Source organism: Pinus tabuliformis, chromosome 2_1 (genome assembly GCF_031772625.1).
Source record: "Pinus tabuliformis cultivar Carrire ecotype Pingquan chromosome 2_1, CPIR1, whole genome shotgun sequence".
Lineage (NCBI taxonomy): Eukaryota > Viridiplantae > Streptophyta > Pinopsida > Pinales > Pinaceae > Pinus > Pinus tabuliformis.
In genome coordinates, this window is record NC_142299.1 from 934,451,995 (window position 1) to 934,469,241 (window position 17,247).

The following is a 17,247-nucleotide window of genomic DNA, read 5'->3' on the forward strand; positions in this document are numbered from 1 at the left end:
GATGATCTGTAGATGTTGAGACTATATTGTGTTTATTTTGTTATTTATATGTTTTAAATAACTTGTTCGAATTTAACAAGTAGAAGAAATAAACCAAAAGAATACAGATTAAATTTCTAATGGATAGACTTAGAAATTTCCACATAACTAAGGTCAATAAACTGGATTGGGACAAGATCATTGTTGATCCAATGTTTAATTTCAATGGCAATCCTAAAACTGAAACTACTAGTCCTTGGGATCTATTATTTGTGGATTCTCATGATGGAGCTCATGTCATTAATAATCCTAACAATCCTAATTCCTCAAGGATTGGGCCCCAAAACCAGGCATCTGAAGATTTGGAAACATTGCCTCCAATTAAGACACCAACTTCGAAAAGGAAATCTTCAGTTCAATCACCTTCTACTCATTTGCCAAGGGAGAATCATTGGTATTCACACGCTTCATCTAATGGGTCAGTAGATAAACAAGGTTGGCTCAACAATAAAGATTTGAGATAGGTAGATTCATCAAGTACTGAAGGAGGCACCATGCCTGCATTTCAGGATATCAAAAGGACTGATTGCACATTTCAAGACGCTTTAGTTGTACAAATGTCTAACACTAAAAAGATTCTAAAGGGATATATTGTGTTGTGGTCCCAAAGGATGAACTGTAACTAAGAAACTACAGATGAAGCATCTGTCAGCATCCAACAAGCAGGAACTTGGCTCTTGGGAACTATTTATTTCGGTGCTCCATCAGTTTGCTTCTCACTGTGTATACCCCGAAGTGCTGCTCCTTCGACCCTCCTCACCTTCTACTCCAGCAGACAATCTATTGACAATACGTTGACTGCGCTAATTGTTCCGCAGATCCCTTGTGCTCAACATACCTTCTCGACAGCCAGACTACAACAGAACGCACCTGAAAACTATTTGTGTATGTCGTCACTCCCTGCCCTTCACACGCATTCGTTGTTAATTAAAAAACAAAAATAAAATTGTTACCACCATCACAGGGTATGTTCACGGTCAAACGTTGGGTCACAGGTATGTGGTCCCCGGTGATACATCAGATCAGTTTAAATATGGTCGTGACATAAATAATTGTGGTATATATAATTGTGGTGATATATATATCCAACGCATAGTCATACAATAGTTAAATTCAACCATCATCTGTCCATTTCGCCTTTTGTTGACTTGACTGCAACCCTATCCATCCATCATGGTGCCACTGTACCTGTTTCCTTTCAATTTGCAAAACCTCCTCCATACAAATTTCTGTTGATTTTACGATCAAAATCAATGAATATATGTCATAATTGGATGAATTCCCTGAGGACATGCATGAAGAGATATTGTCGTGGTTGTCACTCGAATAATTGTTGATATTTCGCTGCGTTTCTAAACAATGGAACAATTTAGCTTCTTCAACCAAATTCATAACTGGTCTTTGGGCTAAGCAGCCTCAACCCAAGGGAAGGATGCCATGGCTACTTCTTCACAATTTGGTTCACTGTCAGAACCCTTGTCCGGCTTACTGTTTCTACACACAGACGTGGAAGACATTCCCGTCGCTCTCCTCCATTGGGGAGAATGAAAATAACGAGGTTGAACATGATCAGTGCTCTTGATCTGTGACAACTCTACTTTTGGTTAGGACAATTCCAGGTGAGATGTACAGATAGTGCAATCCTCTCAGGTGGGAGATTTTCTAGCTTTTCATTATTTATTCCATCGTGGATCAAACCGAGGCCTATGCAGACAAAATGCTCATGGATAATTAACACTGGACATGTCGTGGGGAAAAAAAGGTTAACATATATAACATATAAAAAGTTAATATATAATAGATATATAAAGTTATATTTATAACTATTATATAGTTTATAATTATTATATATATATATATATATATATATATATATATATATCTAGATATATATAAGAGGGGGAATGGATATAACCCTGGGTTCAAATAGAGTTACTAGCGAATTATACAAGTTGAGCTTCCAGTGACGGCGAGTTACATATGCCAAGATGACAAAACGCAAAGCAAAGAAAATTGTTCGAGATTAAGGTGAAGTAAGCTGCCAACAATAAGCTTTGAGGACAAAGCGTTTTGAAGGAACAATGTTATGAACATAAAATTGTATAAAATAAAATAAACATAAATAAATATAAATAATGATTATTTAGATAGCTATTAGTTAACTGAAAAGACATGTCTAAAAGACATGCCCAATCATGAAAGGGCACCTGCCTAGGTATATAAGCAGGGCCTCATTGTAACATTCAACATCACTTGTACATTTATAATAAAATATTACTTACAAATACATTTGTATATTTTAACATTTTAAGTCAACAAGCTATAAGTTTTGTTGCTTCATTGACCTTATGCCATGACTGAGGCTTTTGAGATTTTTTTGAGCTAAGGTTTTTTGGGGCTTTAGCCTTGAGGATTTTGGACCTAGGATCTTTTAGTTAGGGCTTTATAGATGTCATAATAGGGAAGATTTAGGTTAATGATTTAGGCTGCTCTTTTACCCATAGATTTTGGAACTACTGTAGACTTTGGATAGGCCTAGACTACTTCTATCATAACTTGAACTTAAACACCAATCTTGAGCTTTGATCATTTTAGGAGCTCGAACATGGACCTCAACACAAATATGGATCTTGAAGACCCTCACATTTTTAGCACAGACTTTCGGATTTCTTTCCAAATTTCTATCACAGACTTTGGATCTCAGAGGATAGTTTTCAAACTTCTCTGTAATTCCTAGCTCTGAAACTATTGAAATTCGAATGCAAGAGAGAATTTCTTAAGATGATACTTACTTGTCACTGTTTAAATATGTTTTCCATTTAGCATTTAATTTATTCATTAGGTCATCAAGCAATTATACAAATACAATGCACAAAAAAGATAAGGGACAACAAAAATTAGGCCAGAGGCCAGGGAAAAACCTACAAGGGGAAAACCCAACAATCCTTTCCTTATAGAATCTTTTAGTCAACGGGAGAAATCAAAGTCATAGACAAACTGACCAATAACCCAAGTGCCAAGTCGGCCCTCCATCCATGGTTCAAACTCTGCCACAATTTTGTTCACAAGATCTTCAATAAGTCTTCCACATGCATGTCCTCAGGTGCCATGTTTCACAAAGATGGAGTTCCTTACGTAGCTCATATTTGACAGAGATAATAGCTCTTCATGTAGCTTGAGTAAAAATCCTTTTGTAGCTCCAATAACATTCCTCCTCTCGCTTGCATTTCAATCCTCTTGTAGCTCTCATTTCCGTCTTTTGTAGCTTGCATTTCAGTCTTTTGTAGCTCAAATTTTAGTCCTCTTGTAGCTTGCATCATTACAGAAAAGTAGTGCGTCAAGAAGTTCATGTACCACAAAGAAGTGTGCTTCAGGAATTCAAATTCCTCTACCACAAATGAAGTCTGAATTGGTTGCCACAAGGTGGAGAATAGATGTCATCCTTTGGGCAGGCCGAATTGTCTTCTGGAGGGTGGACTTGGCAAATTGGAGGGACAAATGATGCTTTTCAAAATTTCAAATTTGCTTCTTTTACAAGGGTCACAAAGAACATGCCCTTTTACATTTTAAACATGAAGAACATGCTAGAAAATAATAATTTTTTCTTCTTCTTTCTTTTAAATACAATACATATTGATAGAATGACAATTGTGAAGACCAAACCTAGTTACAATTCCAACATTTATCACTCTTCTCTCTCTCTCTCTCTTAAGATGTGCACACTAGCTCTCTTGTCTTTTTTGCTTGGTTGCTATGGATGAATGATGGAGAGAACTGTCTTGGGAGGATATTTTTGCATGAGTAAAAGAAGTCATTCTTGATTGAATGGTGTAAATTTATTGTTAACTTTCTTCCATTTTGCATGCAATTTTCTGAAATTGGGGTTTCAATTGTGCCATATTAAAAATTGCACAATCTTTCATGAAATCTTTTTTATATGTGTGCAAAATTTGTCTTTAAAGAATGCATCAAAGGAACTTGGTATATGAATCCTTTGATCTTAAATCTTCATGTTAAGGAATTCACTAGGGCTTTTAAGAGAGGACTCTTAGTCCTCCACCCTCTTCATACAAGTCCCTCTATCTTTACACTCCCCATTATTAACTCCATTACCAGTTGAGAGAATGCAGTAGACGAGTTGGTGGAGATCGTCTTAATTTCTCCTTTTTCCCCTTAATTCATGGTAATTACAGATAGGGTTAACCTAAATTTACATTTTGTAGCAATTTTATGTCTTTGTTTTTTCCATATTGATAGTGATTGCATTTAATAAATATAAGTAGGCAAAATCTAGCATTAATTGCAAGTTTTCACCCTAAAATTAGGGCTAATGTCTAGATAATTTTTGCTGTCATATGCATTTTCAGCCATAAAAACCTCATTGTTTACCGAACACTTGCCTCTTTGATAGTCATTGCTTCTTTGTTGATCTTACCATCTATAGTCTATTTTTCGAGCTGTTCTATGCCATTGTATGCCTTAGATTTGCATATCACAAGAATTCTAACTTATAACAGCTTTATTCTAAGCCATAAAGATCATAGGGAAGTGTACTTGGAACTTTAGTAACTCTTATCTCAGCCTTTTCAAGGTTTGGCCAGTACCTTTCTCTTCAACCATTAGACCTTATATCACCCTCGAGCCCTTGTTTGTTGAATATCTTGTTGGTGATTTCATTAGGAAATCCTCCTTTGTGGGGATAAAATCCACCACTAAACAGTTGAAGAGAGGCCATTGAGGTGACAGTGGTGGCTGATCCCTTTTTGGCATAAGACCTAGGTTGCCTAGTGAAGCTTTGCACTAGGCTTGCTATATTTTGCAGTAACAAGGCTCACTGGAAGAAGCACATGTAAAATGGAAGACAGAAAGGCCCTTGTAACTGGCTTATATAGTGGAGCACTCTTTGCAACCAATCATAAAATATTACATTTTCAAATATATTGGAAGCGAGAAAAACTGTAATCTTTCTACAAGCTATCATAAAATAAGACCTCACGATTTGTTTGCCGTTGAGAGATAGTAACCTTTTTGTATACAGAAACACCCAGGTAAGGGATTGAAGCAGGTGGAGCTAATGCAGCATCCAGACTTCCAAGTTGCTCCAGATAGCTTTTACCCAACTGCAGCACAAACACTAATAAAATTACAAACTGAATCAAGTTGTTAAGGCTTCTGAAAAGCACCTAATTTTCAAGCTAGACTGTTGCCAAGTTTTGAATGCTTAATAATACATATGATATTTGGCCAGGCTTGAAGATCAAGTTGTGGCCAGCTTTTGAATGACGGTTAACACGCTAAAATATTTCACTTAATTGATCACTCACTTATTGCACTAAGATTCATGGATGCATAGAAAATATGGTTTTCCTTTGGAAATGTCCATCTGACATTTACAAAAAAATTCCAGTCTTTTGTTAATTCAACAAAATTATTTATATATAGCAAAATATGAGAAATATTTACCATTCCTCTGTTTTAACAAACGAGTTCATAAAACATTCCAAGCTTTTCAGATGCAAGCAGAGAACAAAATACTGAGAGAGGCAAACCTGGTTTCGTAGATCAATTAGTGCACGTTGAAGGCTTCTTGTGATGACAAAACTTAAGAGGCGATCAATACCAGTCATCCCTGAAGGTCCTAAGCTGTGCCAAACCGATTGAGATTCAGAAAATTATCTTTTCCTTATAAATCTATATTACACAAAGTGGATAGTCCATTAGAATATTCCAAATGAAATGTGAATCACTGGTGCCAACCCACAATTCAGCACACGGAAATATCCAGAATATTTCAATTCCTTAAGTAGCAAGACAGTTGATCCATTCTATACAGGGATGTACAGAATGGACATGAAGGATCTGAGACAGCAGCTTTGTCCAGTTCTATAATGACAATCTGTTCATCATCATAAGAAAAATGCCATAATGGTATATTTGCAATCTAAATCCAGAGGTTACAATGCCAATGCTTTTCCAGGTCAGAAAGCAATCATTGATCCCTATCAACATTCGTTTTGTCATTTGAAGTTTTGTCATTTTTGTATTCCTTCGTTTCCATAATGGGTGAGGTGTATTTTAGGATTCTGAAAACTCTTGTTATTTTTGTTTACTTTCATTTTGGTACTGATGATGCTTGTTCCGACATGTACAAGGTTTCTTATAAATTATAAAGTATAGATTATAAATTACAAATATAAACAGTTAATTCTTCCTAAAGAGCTGTTTTTTAAAAGAAACAGATGAGGGTTTAATATTAAATCAAAATCTGGTTTCTGGGCTAGAACACTTACAAATTCTTGACAGTTGAAGTGCTTTACATGCCAAGAAAGACCAAAATTCAAAATTTTTATCCCTCATTAAACTATTTACTGCTATTCTGAAAAGACTAATGCTATAAACCTAGAATAGCAGACTAATGTTATAAACCTGGAAAAAAACTCCTAACACAATACAAATTTACAATCCATGACAATATGAAAAGAAACTGCAATTTTACGGAGCTGGTGCTCCATCCTCCAATGCCTTCCTAAGCACCTCAGCGTCATTCTCATTTGCTCGCAGTTCAGGCACAAGAGTGCACCCCGCCCTCTTCTTCAGCTGACCCCACAATCTGCCCATATCGACTTGGCCACTCGTGCTTCCCATGGCCTTGATTCATGGCAATGGAAAATGGATCGCATCAACATTCCCCATATCCATTGGACCTTGGTCTAAATTGGCTTCGCGATTTGCCTCCAAGTCAGCTAGCTGATTCATATGCCAGTACATGTGGAAAAATTCTCTCTTCAAATTGATGAATCTGAAGGATAACGCGTTGGAGGGGGAGACAATTTTCTTAAGAGTTCTAGAAATAAAAGTAAATTATAATTACATATAACATTATAATTATAAAAATAAAACCAAAATACATTTAAATTATGAAGTAACTCTACAACTATAATTAAAATTAAATGTTACAATTAAGTTATAGAATTATAGCTGAACTTCATTCATATATATATATATATATATATGAAAAGTAAAATTAAATTATAATTATATATAATTAAAATGAAATCATTAAAATTTAAAACTAAAATAAATTTAAGTTATGAAGTAACTCTAAAACTATGATTAAAAATAAAAGTTATAATTAAGTTAAAAAATTAGCGCTGACCTTCCTTACATATAAAAGAATCTAAACAATATTTTTTTCTCACAGATTTATTCCTTCCTGATGATGGATCACAATATATATATATATATATATATATATATATATATATATATATATATATATATATATATTATTTTCCTTACAATTTAGACATTGCCACTTCAGGACATGAATGATTCCAGATTTCATAACAGCTCTTTTGAAATCTTTCATAGAGTTTAGAATTTATGTGCATATTATGCCATACATTTGTTCAAAAAGGTTTCTTTCTAGGTTATTCTAGGTTCCAATCTAGTACCTTTTAAAATGCCTTATATTTACCATATTTTTACAGGTCACCCTAAACATAGTGACTTATAGTGGACTGTTCATATCCACTAAATACATGAATGACATACCAGGATTCAAGCAATCTGAAAGACCGCAAACCGAACATCTCTTTGCCTCCTGCATCAAACCTGAACACGAGAACAAATGTCAGATTGAATGACACTATACAATTTGTCTCTGATAGTTCCAAGATCCTGCAAAAGAGGCTCTTTATTGTGCATTTAAAGCATGGCTTGACTGTTGTACTCTACTTTCACTCGAAATCCTGAAACAGTTCTCAATATGCAAAAACAAATCGACTAATTCTTTCTAGTTGGCTGTGTTTGTATTTTTCTTTAATCACATCAAAAATTGAACATTAAAAACAACAGCATAGATATTGTATCTCGAATTTTCTCATTTGTTCTTATCCTTTCCCAATCCGGTTTTTTAAGTAAAACAATGATCATACTAGATTTAGCAATCATTTGCTGACTTTTTATTCAAGAAATACATGAGTTAGGTATTGTTATATATTAACATTTGTATCTGGTGAAGACATTTATATAGGTTGATATATCTTGCAGTCACTCATAACTATATGATAACGGCTAGAAGTTATGAGTCACAATTAAGATTTTGCTCATGCTGATCTATGGCACATTGAAATATACACTGGAAACTCACACGTCTATAGTTCGGCACAACTGATATACTGCTAAATAAATCAGAAATAGCTACAAATTGATTCGTAACCACACCAAATTCATGTTACATAGAATGGGCATTAAGACCATCAAAGGAAGTGATGGATCGTTACCACCCACTCATAGGAGCGAGATACATAGACTGGGATGGATCAGTCAAACGGAGAATTTGTTGCAGCAATCGCCCTGCAGAAAGTGAAGAAGATTGTATAATCGTTATCAAACATTTGAGATGATTTGACATGTTCAAGGAAATGGTTTCATCTTCTTTGACAAGATTGTCACAAGCTACAGCAAGATTTTTTCATATTACAGGAAAGTTAACCAATAAGTCATTCAATTGCTTAATTTAAAACACGAGGACAAAGAAATCTGATATGCCATTTAGCACTTGATAATAACAAACAAACATATATATAACTTGATACATAACAACCATAAGTTACAAATTATGTTTCAGAATCTCAAATAGAAAACCACATATAAATTTTATAAATGGCACCACGTTCATATTATTCAATGTGAAAATGAGTCACACAATCACCAGTATGAGCTAGTAACATCAGATTAAGGCATAATTATAGTCTAATTGATACAATACATGTCTATGTGACATGTGATCACAATTTATTGTTGAATACTAACACCTAATAAATACAATGATATGATGTAATATCCCCAATTTTGATTTTCCGCATGTTATCATTGAAAATTCTGTTGCCAAAATTGCTCAGACTAGCTTAAGGACAAAGTGTTTTCGCAGCGCATAAATCCTTTAGCAGTTTTGCAGCGTAACCTGTTTTAGTGATTTCGTAGCGAAAAACACCGACTTTGCACTAACTGCGCTACGAAATGGGGAATTCGTGCTGATCCATAGCACATCTCACACCAGCTGTCATATTTTCTGCAAGAATTTTACGGGAATAGCATGTGTAAGGTCTTACATGTCGGTCTTGACACGTGCAGGCTCTGTTGGCATCAAAGGGGATAGCGGTAATATAAATTATTATGAAGTCGAATGGAAGTCAAGGTTGCCTTTGTCTGCATATGTTTTGACGGGGATCATTCTCAGGAAGCAGCTTTTGTGATGACATTGAAGGCCCTTTCTCAGTCAGTCTCCTCTATTATAATGGAAATCTAATAGAGCAGGAGGATCTGAAGGAGGGCAGACACTATGCTGTCTGGGAAAATCTTTTCAAGAAGCCGTGTTATCTATTTACTTTGGTTGCTGGCCAAGTAGTCAGTAGAAATGATACATTCATTACACGATAAGAACGCCAGGTTTCACTTCGCATTTGGACTCCTGCAGATGATATATCAAAGACTGCTCATGCCATGTATTCCCTTAAGGCGGCCATGAAATGGGATGAGGATGTCTTTGGTCTGGAATATGACCTTGATCTATTCAACATCGTGGCAGTACCTGATTTTAACATAGGAACGCTGGAGAACAAGAGCCTTAATATATTTAATTCAAGGTTTGTTTTGGCATCCCCACAAACTGCAACGGATGCAGACTATGCTGCTATCTTGGGTGTTATTGGTCATGAGTATTTCCACAACTGGACTGGTAATAGGGTAACATGCCGGGATTGGTTTCAATTAAGTTTAAAGGAAGGACTTACAGTTTTCAGAGATCAGGAATTCCTCCTACACCAGGCCCAACTTTCCTTCTTTGCCATTCGTTCCTATTATTTTGGGAAAGGGGTTGAGGGTTCATTCTCCTGGGTTCCACCTGCTACTCCGAAACCCTCAATTCCCGCAATTCCAAATACAGCGATACGTCCGGGGATTGGCAGATCCACAGTTGAAGAAGAGCAAGAGAAGAAGGCAAGCTGGGAAAAATGTTTTGGCGGATGACTGGTTTCTCGCCCCCTTCAGCGGTGGATTCAATTTTGGACAAAGAAACATGTACAGTTGAAGACCTCTTTGCCGAGGAGGAAATTATTCAAGAGTGCAAGACTATCAACAATCGCCTTATTAATTTTCTTCGAGGCAAGGAACAAATGCAACAAATGCTATGTTACATTGTACAAGAGCCACCAGATGGTGCAGAAAGTAAGCGAGCTTTCAGGTTTCCATTTATAGCGTGTGAGATATTCTCTTGTGAAATTGACATTATTCTTAAGACACTGGTTGAAGAGGAAGAGTTAATAAATTTACTGTTTTCCTTCTTGGAATCTGACCGGCTCCATAGAACCTTGCTGGTTGGATACTTTAGCAAGGTTGTAATCTGCTTGTTGTTAAGGAAGACGGTAGCCACCATTCGTTATATTCAAGCACATCAAGAGATACTGGCTAAATTGGTGAATTTGATTGGTATTCCATCGATCATGGAGGTATTGATCAGGCTAGTTGGAGCTGACAATCATATGTATGCATATCATGTTGATGCTTTGCAATGGTTAGCTGATACTAACTTGCTAGAAATGCTTGTAGATGCATTGAGCTCAACGAATTGTGCTGCAGTACATCAAAATGCAGCAGAAACACTTTGTGCTATAACTCATCTTGCTCCATCTGCACTGGCCTTGAAGCTTTCCAGCCCAAGCTTTGTGGAACGACTTTTTTGTAATGCCTTAGAGAACCCACAGTCGAAATCTACATTAGTGCATTCGTTGTCCGTATGCATTTCATTGTTGGACCCAAAAAGATCAGCATTGGGAGCAGCTGGTTCAGCATGGGGAAATCATATCATTGAGCCAGTTATAACTCCAAATCCTGAGACAGTGGATGGCATGCTACACGGCCTTGGTAAACTGCTAGAGCTGTTGAATGTGTCTTCTGATGCAAATGTTCTACCTACCACATATGGAGAATTAAGACCTCCTTTCGGAATGCATCGTTTAAAGATAGTGGAATTCATTGCAGTCTTGTTGAAGAGTGGGAGTGAAGTTGCTTGGCAGGAGTTGGTTCGTTTGGGTGCTCTTCAGATAGTTATCAAACTTTTTTTTCGAGTACCCCTTCAACAATAGTCTGCATCATTATGTGGAGTGTATCATAAGCTCATGCTTAGAAAGCAACAATACTACTGTTATTGATCACCTGTTCCAAGAGTGTGATTTGTTAGGGAAACTTCTGGTAGCAGATGAAAAGCCCTTAGTTATTGATGATCCCAGCAAGCCAATAGCACCTACATGTGGGAAATTACCTCCGAGGACAGGAAATATGGGAACTTGACACACAGATGCAAACAACAAGAAGCAGAGTTACAACAGACAGCAAAGCAAGCACAACACAAGAGGCTATGTCTTTGGCTGCTACAGAATCTCGCAAATGTAAAGTTGCAAAGGAGGCAAATTTAATAATGCAGAAAAGCCTGAGGGGAAGGATTTTCGAATTGGACAGCCCATATATGATGATTGGTATATGCTGCTTTTCAATATTATTTTGACATCACTGCCAGTCATATCTTTGGGGGTTTTTGAGTAAGAGGTTTCATCTGAGGTATGTTTGCAGTTCCCTGTTCTCTATCAGCAGGGCCCAAGGAATATATTTTTAAACTGGTACCGTGTACTTGGATGGTTGGCAAACCATGAGATTATTTATGATATTTGTTAACAACCACTTCAGTTGCCTCTGCCAAATGTTTCAAGTACAGTTTAGGAATTTCAGAAAGTGGAGGACTATTTATCTATGGTGGAACAATAACCTTCTGAGATAATGCAGGATGCAGTGATTCCATCCATGAGTGCATTGGTAAAGCCAGAGTTTCTAAGGCACCAAGACAAAGATGTCAGGCTCATTGTTGTTACTTGCATTAGTGAGAATCACACTGAAAACGTATCTGCTTCAATGCAAACAATTAGGAGTTCGGTTTGAATGAAAGAAAGACTGTGTTTTTGAAATTACACAGCAGTTTCGTAGCGCGCTACGAAACTACTGTAGGTGTTGTTTTTTGAATGCAGACAAACAGTTTGATAAGATGATCAAAGGAAACATCTAAGGGACATATAGGAGACCAAATGAAGCTAGCATAGCCATTCAAATGATGACAGGTGTACCTTTGTAAAAGTGTAATGTTTTGGCTCAAGTTAAAGTTTTGATTATAAAGGCACTTTATTACCGGTCATTAGGGTTTGGAAGGAGTTGCATACGAGGAGACTTGGCTTGCACACCTGTCCATCAACGAAGCCTCCAACACATCTGGAAACATGGTGGTGCTCTACATTTTTGGGATATTAAAGAGCAGGAGACATGCTGCTGCATTTTCGAATAAGTGGTGGAAGACTGGAACCGGAAAAACAGGGGTTTTCTCCTAACATCACTGAACCATCAAAGCATTCAGCATCCAAAGCTAGTATGGGACATTGAATCCTTTTCTCAGCCATCTCGGCCAAACTAAAAGGAGACAGGTGTCAAAGAACAAGAAAGAATCATTCTACGAGGAGGATAGAATTAGAGTTATAGTTAAATTAGGACTCTTTAAAATTCCAGTTTAGCACTTATTGTATTTAATGAGTTAATTCAATAGTGGATAAGGGTAATTAGTGGCAGTCATCGAGCTCCCCTCATGCTGGAGGAGGAAGCTCAAAGTAGTTAAAGTTATGTTTCTATATATAGATGAAACTTTTATGTAATGAAGGTTGGATATTTGAGAAAATGGAGTGTTATTTTGGCTTGTGTACAAACTCATTTTCAGTAATACAAGTGACTACTTTTCTTCTCAGGATTCATACAGTGTTTCAAATGCTCAAGATATGTGGTTTTGTTTTATCCTTTATGTTTTTACAGTTGTATAGATACACAATCACTCAGAATTCACTTTGCTGCTCTGATTTCCTGTGTGTATTTGTAAGCTGAAGTTTCCATGAGATGTGTTTTGAGTATTTAAACATTACATGCCCTGACTTCTATGTATGAGTAGTGTTATAGTTTACTGAAGGATGATTAACTCCATAAGCCCAATGGAAGTCTTTGTAATGTCTGTCCAGCCAACATATTTGTTAAATTTACTTTGCAAGAGTTAGCCATCTCATCAATAGTCAAAATCAATAACCTTTTGAGAGAGCCCTCTCAGGCTAAGGAGGCTAAGCCTTAGTCAAAAGTCTGGTTTGAAATAGTTGCACAGAGTCTACCTGATCAGCAGCCTTTCAGTGCTTGATTTTGTGATAACATTTTGGTGCGTCTGCCGGGAGCCTGAAGATTATTCATTCCCGAAATTATGAAGCTGAACTTCTGAAGGTAGCAGGAGCTCAGAAGGTTTTTGAGGCTGCAAAACTACCTTGGCGACTCCATTGTTGAAGAATTCGAAATTCATAGGTTCATGGTGATTCCACTAGAGATATGAAGGACCCACATGCTACCATTCTTATTTCAAGGTATGCATGCATAGATTTTTCAGGAATTCATGGTTTCCCAAATCATTTTCCCAAGGATGCATATTTTCTAAGGAATGGTCCAAAATTCAACGGAGAAGATTTGAGTTTAACTTTGAAGCATATATCAGATTTTTGTGAATTTTCAGAGCTTCTTAGAGTTAAACATGAGGATGTTTGCATTATGTTATTCTATGATTCACTTCAAGGGAAATGTAAACAATGGATTGAAAGTTTTCCTATCAAATCCGTTAAGTCATTTCAAGACTTATGGCTTATGTTTTTGGAGGAATGGATAGATAGGTCAGAGGTGGTGGCAAACTCTCCTTCAGTTCAAGGTTTCAAACAATGGAATAATGATCATAGTAATGGAGAAACATATGAAAATTTTCCTTTGTCCTTGTCCTCATATCTAAAATCCTTTGACTGCAAGGCAGAGGATAAGATGAGATTTTTGGATAAAGTTGCTGAGGACATTCAGAAAGAAATTGAAGGTGTAGAAGGTCAAATTCAGACATATAGTTTTCATAATCATGATCATTATTTTCAGAAGTTTTCTATGGCAGAACGCAAGGAGACAATGCTGGTTCCTTTCTCTTTCACGATTGAGGAACTGAACACTGTTGTTGAAGATCAGTTTGCACAACCAGAAAGTTACAAGAAAAATCAAGCTGATCATGTATTCTGGGATCCTATAGCTGATTACATGGAAGAGTTTTACTCTCCAGTGTTTCAGTTTTCCTATAAAGATCAGAGACAATTTCAGTGGCAGCGGTCATCACACTATCATATTGGCTCTGAACTCCGATGCAGTCAAAGAAATCAAATATCAGATAAGACAAATGATTGGCTACATTGGAAATTTCACATTGATTGAGCTGAAAGAAGTTTGAAATTGATAGGGTAGGTAGGTAGGAAATTGCAAATAAGCTCAAGGATGACTGAGCATTTTTTTTTTTAGTAGATGTAGTTTTCTTTCTCCTACAGTGATCATCAAGCTTAAGCCCAAGGTGAAGGCCCCAGAAGCTTGAAAGGGATGCTTGTCAAGCAAATTTCTGTTTGTCATAAATAGATAAGGCACTGGACCTGCGAGTTCTTAGTGTACCACAAGGGCACACTATCCCAAGTGGAGCCACTGTTATCATTGAAAATTCTGTTGCCAAAATTGCTCAGACTAGCTTAAGGACAAAGTGTTTTCGCAGCGCATAAATCCTTTAGCAGTTTCGCAGCGTAACCTGTTTTAGTGATTTCGTAGCGAAAAACACCGACTTTGCACTAACTGCGCTACGAAATGGGGAATTCATGCTGATCCATAGCACATCTCACACCAGCTGTCATATTTTCTGCAAGAATTTTACGGGAATAGCATGTGTAAGGTCTTACATGTCGGTCTTGACACGTGCAGGCTCTATTGGCATCAAAGGGGATAGCGGTAATATAAATTATTATGAAGTCGAATGGAAGTCAAGGTTGCCTTTGTCTGCATATGTTTTGACGGGGATCATTCTCAGGAAGCAGCTTTTGTGATGACATTGAAGGCCCTTTCTCAGTCAGTCTCCTCTATTATAATGGAAATCTAATAGAGCAGGAGGATCTGAAGGAGGGCAGACACTATGCTGTCTGGGAAAATCTTTTCAAGAAGCCGTGTTATCTATTTACTTTGGTTGCTGGCCAAGTAGTCAGTAGAAATGATACATTCATTACACGATAAGGACGCCAGGTTTCACTTCGCATTTGGACTCCTGCAGATGATATATCAAAGACTGCTCATGCCATGTATTCCCTTAAGGTGGCCATGAAATGGGATGAGGATGTCTTTGGTCTGGAATATGACCTTGATCTATTCAACATCATGGCAGTACCTGATTTTAACATAGGAACGCTGGAGAACAAGAGCCTTAATATATTTAATTCAAGGTTTGTTTTGGCATCCCCACAAACTGCAACGGATGCAGACTATGCTGCTATCTTGGGTGTTATTGGTCATGAGTATTTCCACAACTGGACTGGTAATAGGGTAACATGCCGGGATTGGTTTCAATTAAGTTTAAAGGAAGGACTTACAGTTTTCAGAGATCAGGAATTCCTCCTACACCAGGCCCAACTTTTCTTCTTTGCCATTCGTTCCTATTATTTTGGGAAAGGGGTTGAGGGTTCATTCTCCTGGGTTCCACCTGCTACTCCGAAACCCTCAATTCCCGCAATTCCAAATACAGCGATACGTCCGGGGATTGGCAGATCCACAGTTGAAGAAGAGCAAGAGAAGAAGGCAAGCTGGGAAAAATGTTTTGGCGGATGACTGGTTTCTCGCCCCCTTCAGCGGTGGATTCAATTTTGGACAAAGAAACATGTACAGTTGAAGACCTCTTTGCCGAGGAGGAAATTATTCAAGAGTGCAAGACTATCAACAATCGCCTTATTAATTTTCTTCGAGGCAAGGAACAAATGCAACAAATGCTATGTTACATTGTACAAGAGCCACCAGATGGTGCAGAAAGTAAGCGAGCTTTCAGGTTTCCATTTATAGCGTGTGAGATATTCTCTTGTGAAATTGACATTATTCTCAAGACACTGGTTGAAGAGGAAGAGTTAATGAATTTACTGTTTTCCTTCTTGGAATCTGACCGGCTCCATAGAACCTTGCTGGTTGGATACTTTAGCAAGGTTGTAATCTGCTTGTTGTTAAGGAAGACGGTAGCCACCATTCGTTATATTCAAGCACATCAAGAGATACTGGCTAAATTGGTGAATTTGATTGGTATTCCATCGATCATGGAGGTATTGATCAGGCTAGTTGGAGCTGACAATCATATGTATGCATATCATGTTGATGCTTTGCAATGGTTAGCTGATACTAACTTGCTAGAAATGCTTGTAGATGCATTGAGCTCAACGAATTGTGCTGCAGTACATCAAAACGCAGCAGAAACACTTTGTGCTATAACTCATCTTGCTCCATCTGCACTGGCCTTGAAGCTTTCCAGCCCAAGCTTTGTGGAACGACTTTTTTGTAATGCCTTAGAGAACCCACAGTCGAAATCTACATTAGTGCATTCGTTGTCCGTATGCATTTCATTGTTGGACCCAAAAAGATCAGCATTGGGAGCAGCTGGTTCAGCATGGGGAAATCATATCATTGAGCCAGTTATAACTCCAAATCCTGAGACAGTGGATGGCATGCTACACGGCCTTGGTAAACTGCTAGAGCTGTTGAATGTGTCTTCTGATGCAAATATTCTGCCTACCACATATGGAGAATTAAGACCTCCTTTCGGAATGCATCGTTTAAAGATAGTGGAATTCATTGCAGTCTTGTTGAAGAGTGGGAGTGAAGTTGCTTGGCAGGAGTTGGTTCGTTTGGGTGCTCTTCAGACAGTTATCAAACTTTTTTTTCGAGTACCCCTTCAACAATAGTCTGCATCATTATGTGGAGTGCATCATAAGCTCATGCTTAGAAAGCAACAGTACTACTGTTATTGATCACCTGTTCCAAGAGTGTGATTTGTTAGGGAAACTTCTGGTAGCAGATGAAAAGCCCTTAGTTATTGATGATCCCAGCAAGCCAATAGCACCTACATGTGGGAAATTACCTCCGAGGACAGGAAATATGGGAACTTGACACACAGATGCAAACAACAAGAAGCAGAGTTACAACAGACAGCAAAGCAAGCACAACACAAGAGGCTATGTCTTTGGCTGCTGCAGAATCTCGCAAATG

General features: G+C 37.5%; 1 protein-coding gene and 2 pseudogenes across 6 annotated transcripts in view; 2 read left to right on the top strand and 1 right to left on the bottom strand.

The window, feature by feature from the left end:
- The window catches only part of LOC149203713 (uncharacterized), a 554,312-nt gene that overhangs the window by 155,455 nt on the left and 381,610 nt on the right, over positions 1-17,247 (bottom strand). For 4 of the 6 annotated variants that reach the window (XM_089403546.1, XM_089403545.1, XM_089403542.1 and 1 more), the window contains 4 exons: positions 8,325-8,397; positions 7,594-7,653; positions 5,589-5,682; positions 5,031-5,159 (listed from right to left, as the gene is read on the bottom strand). In XM_089403546.1, coding sequence (XP_089259672.1) covers positions 5,031-5,159; positions 5,589-5,682; positions 7,594-7,653; positions 8,325-8,397 — 356 coding nt within the window. The remainder of the gene's footprint in view (positions 1-5,030; positions 5,160-5,588; positions 5,683-7,593; positions 7,654-8,324; positions 8,398-17,247) is intronic. The other 2 variants (XM_089403544.1, XM_089403543.1) reach the window with 1 other exon arrangement.
- On the top strand, positions 9,888-11,391 carry LOC149203715 (uncharacterized; annotated as a pseudogene).
- On the top strand, positions 15,632-17,148 carry LOC149203716 (uncharacterized; annotated as a pseudogene).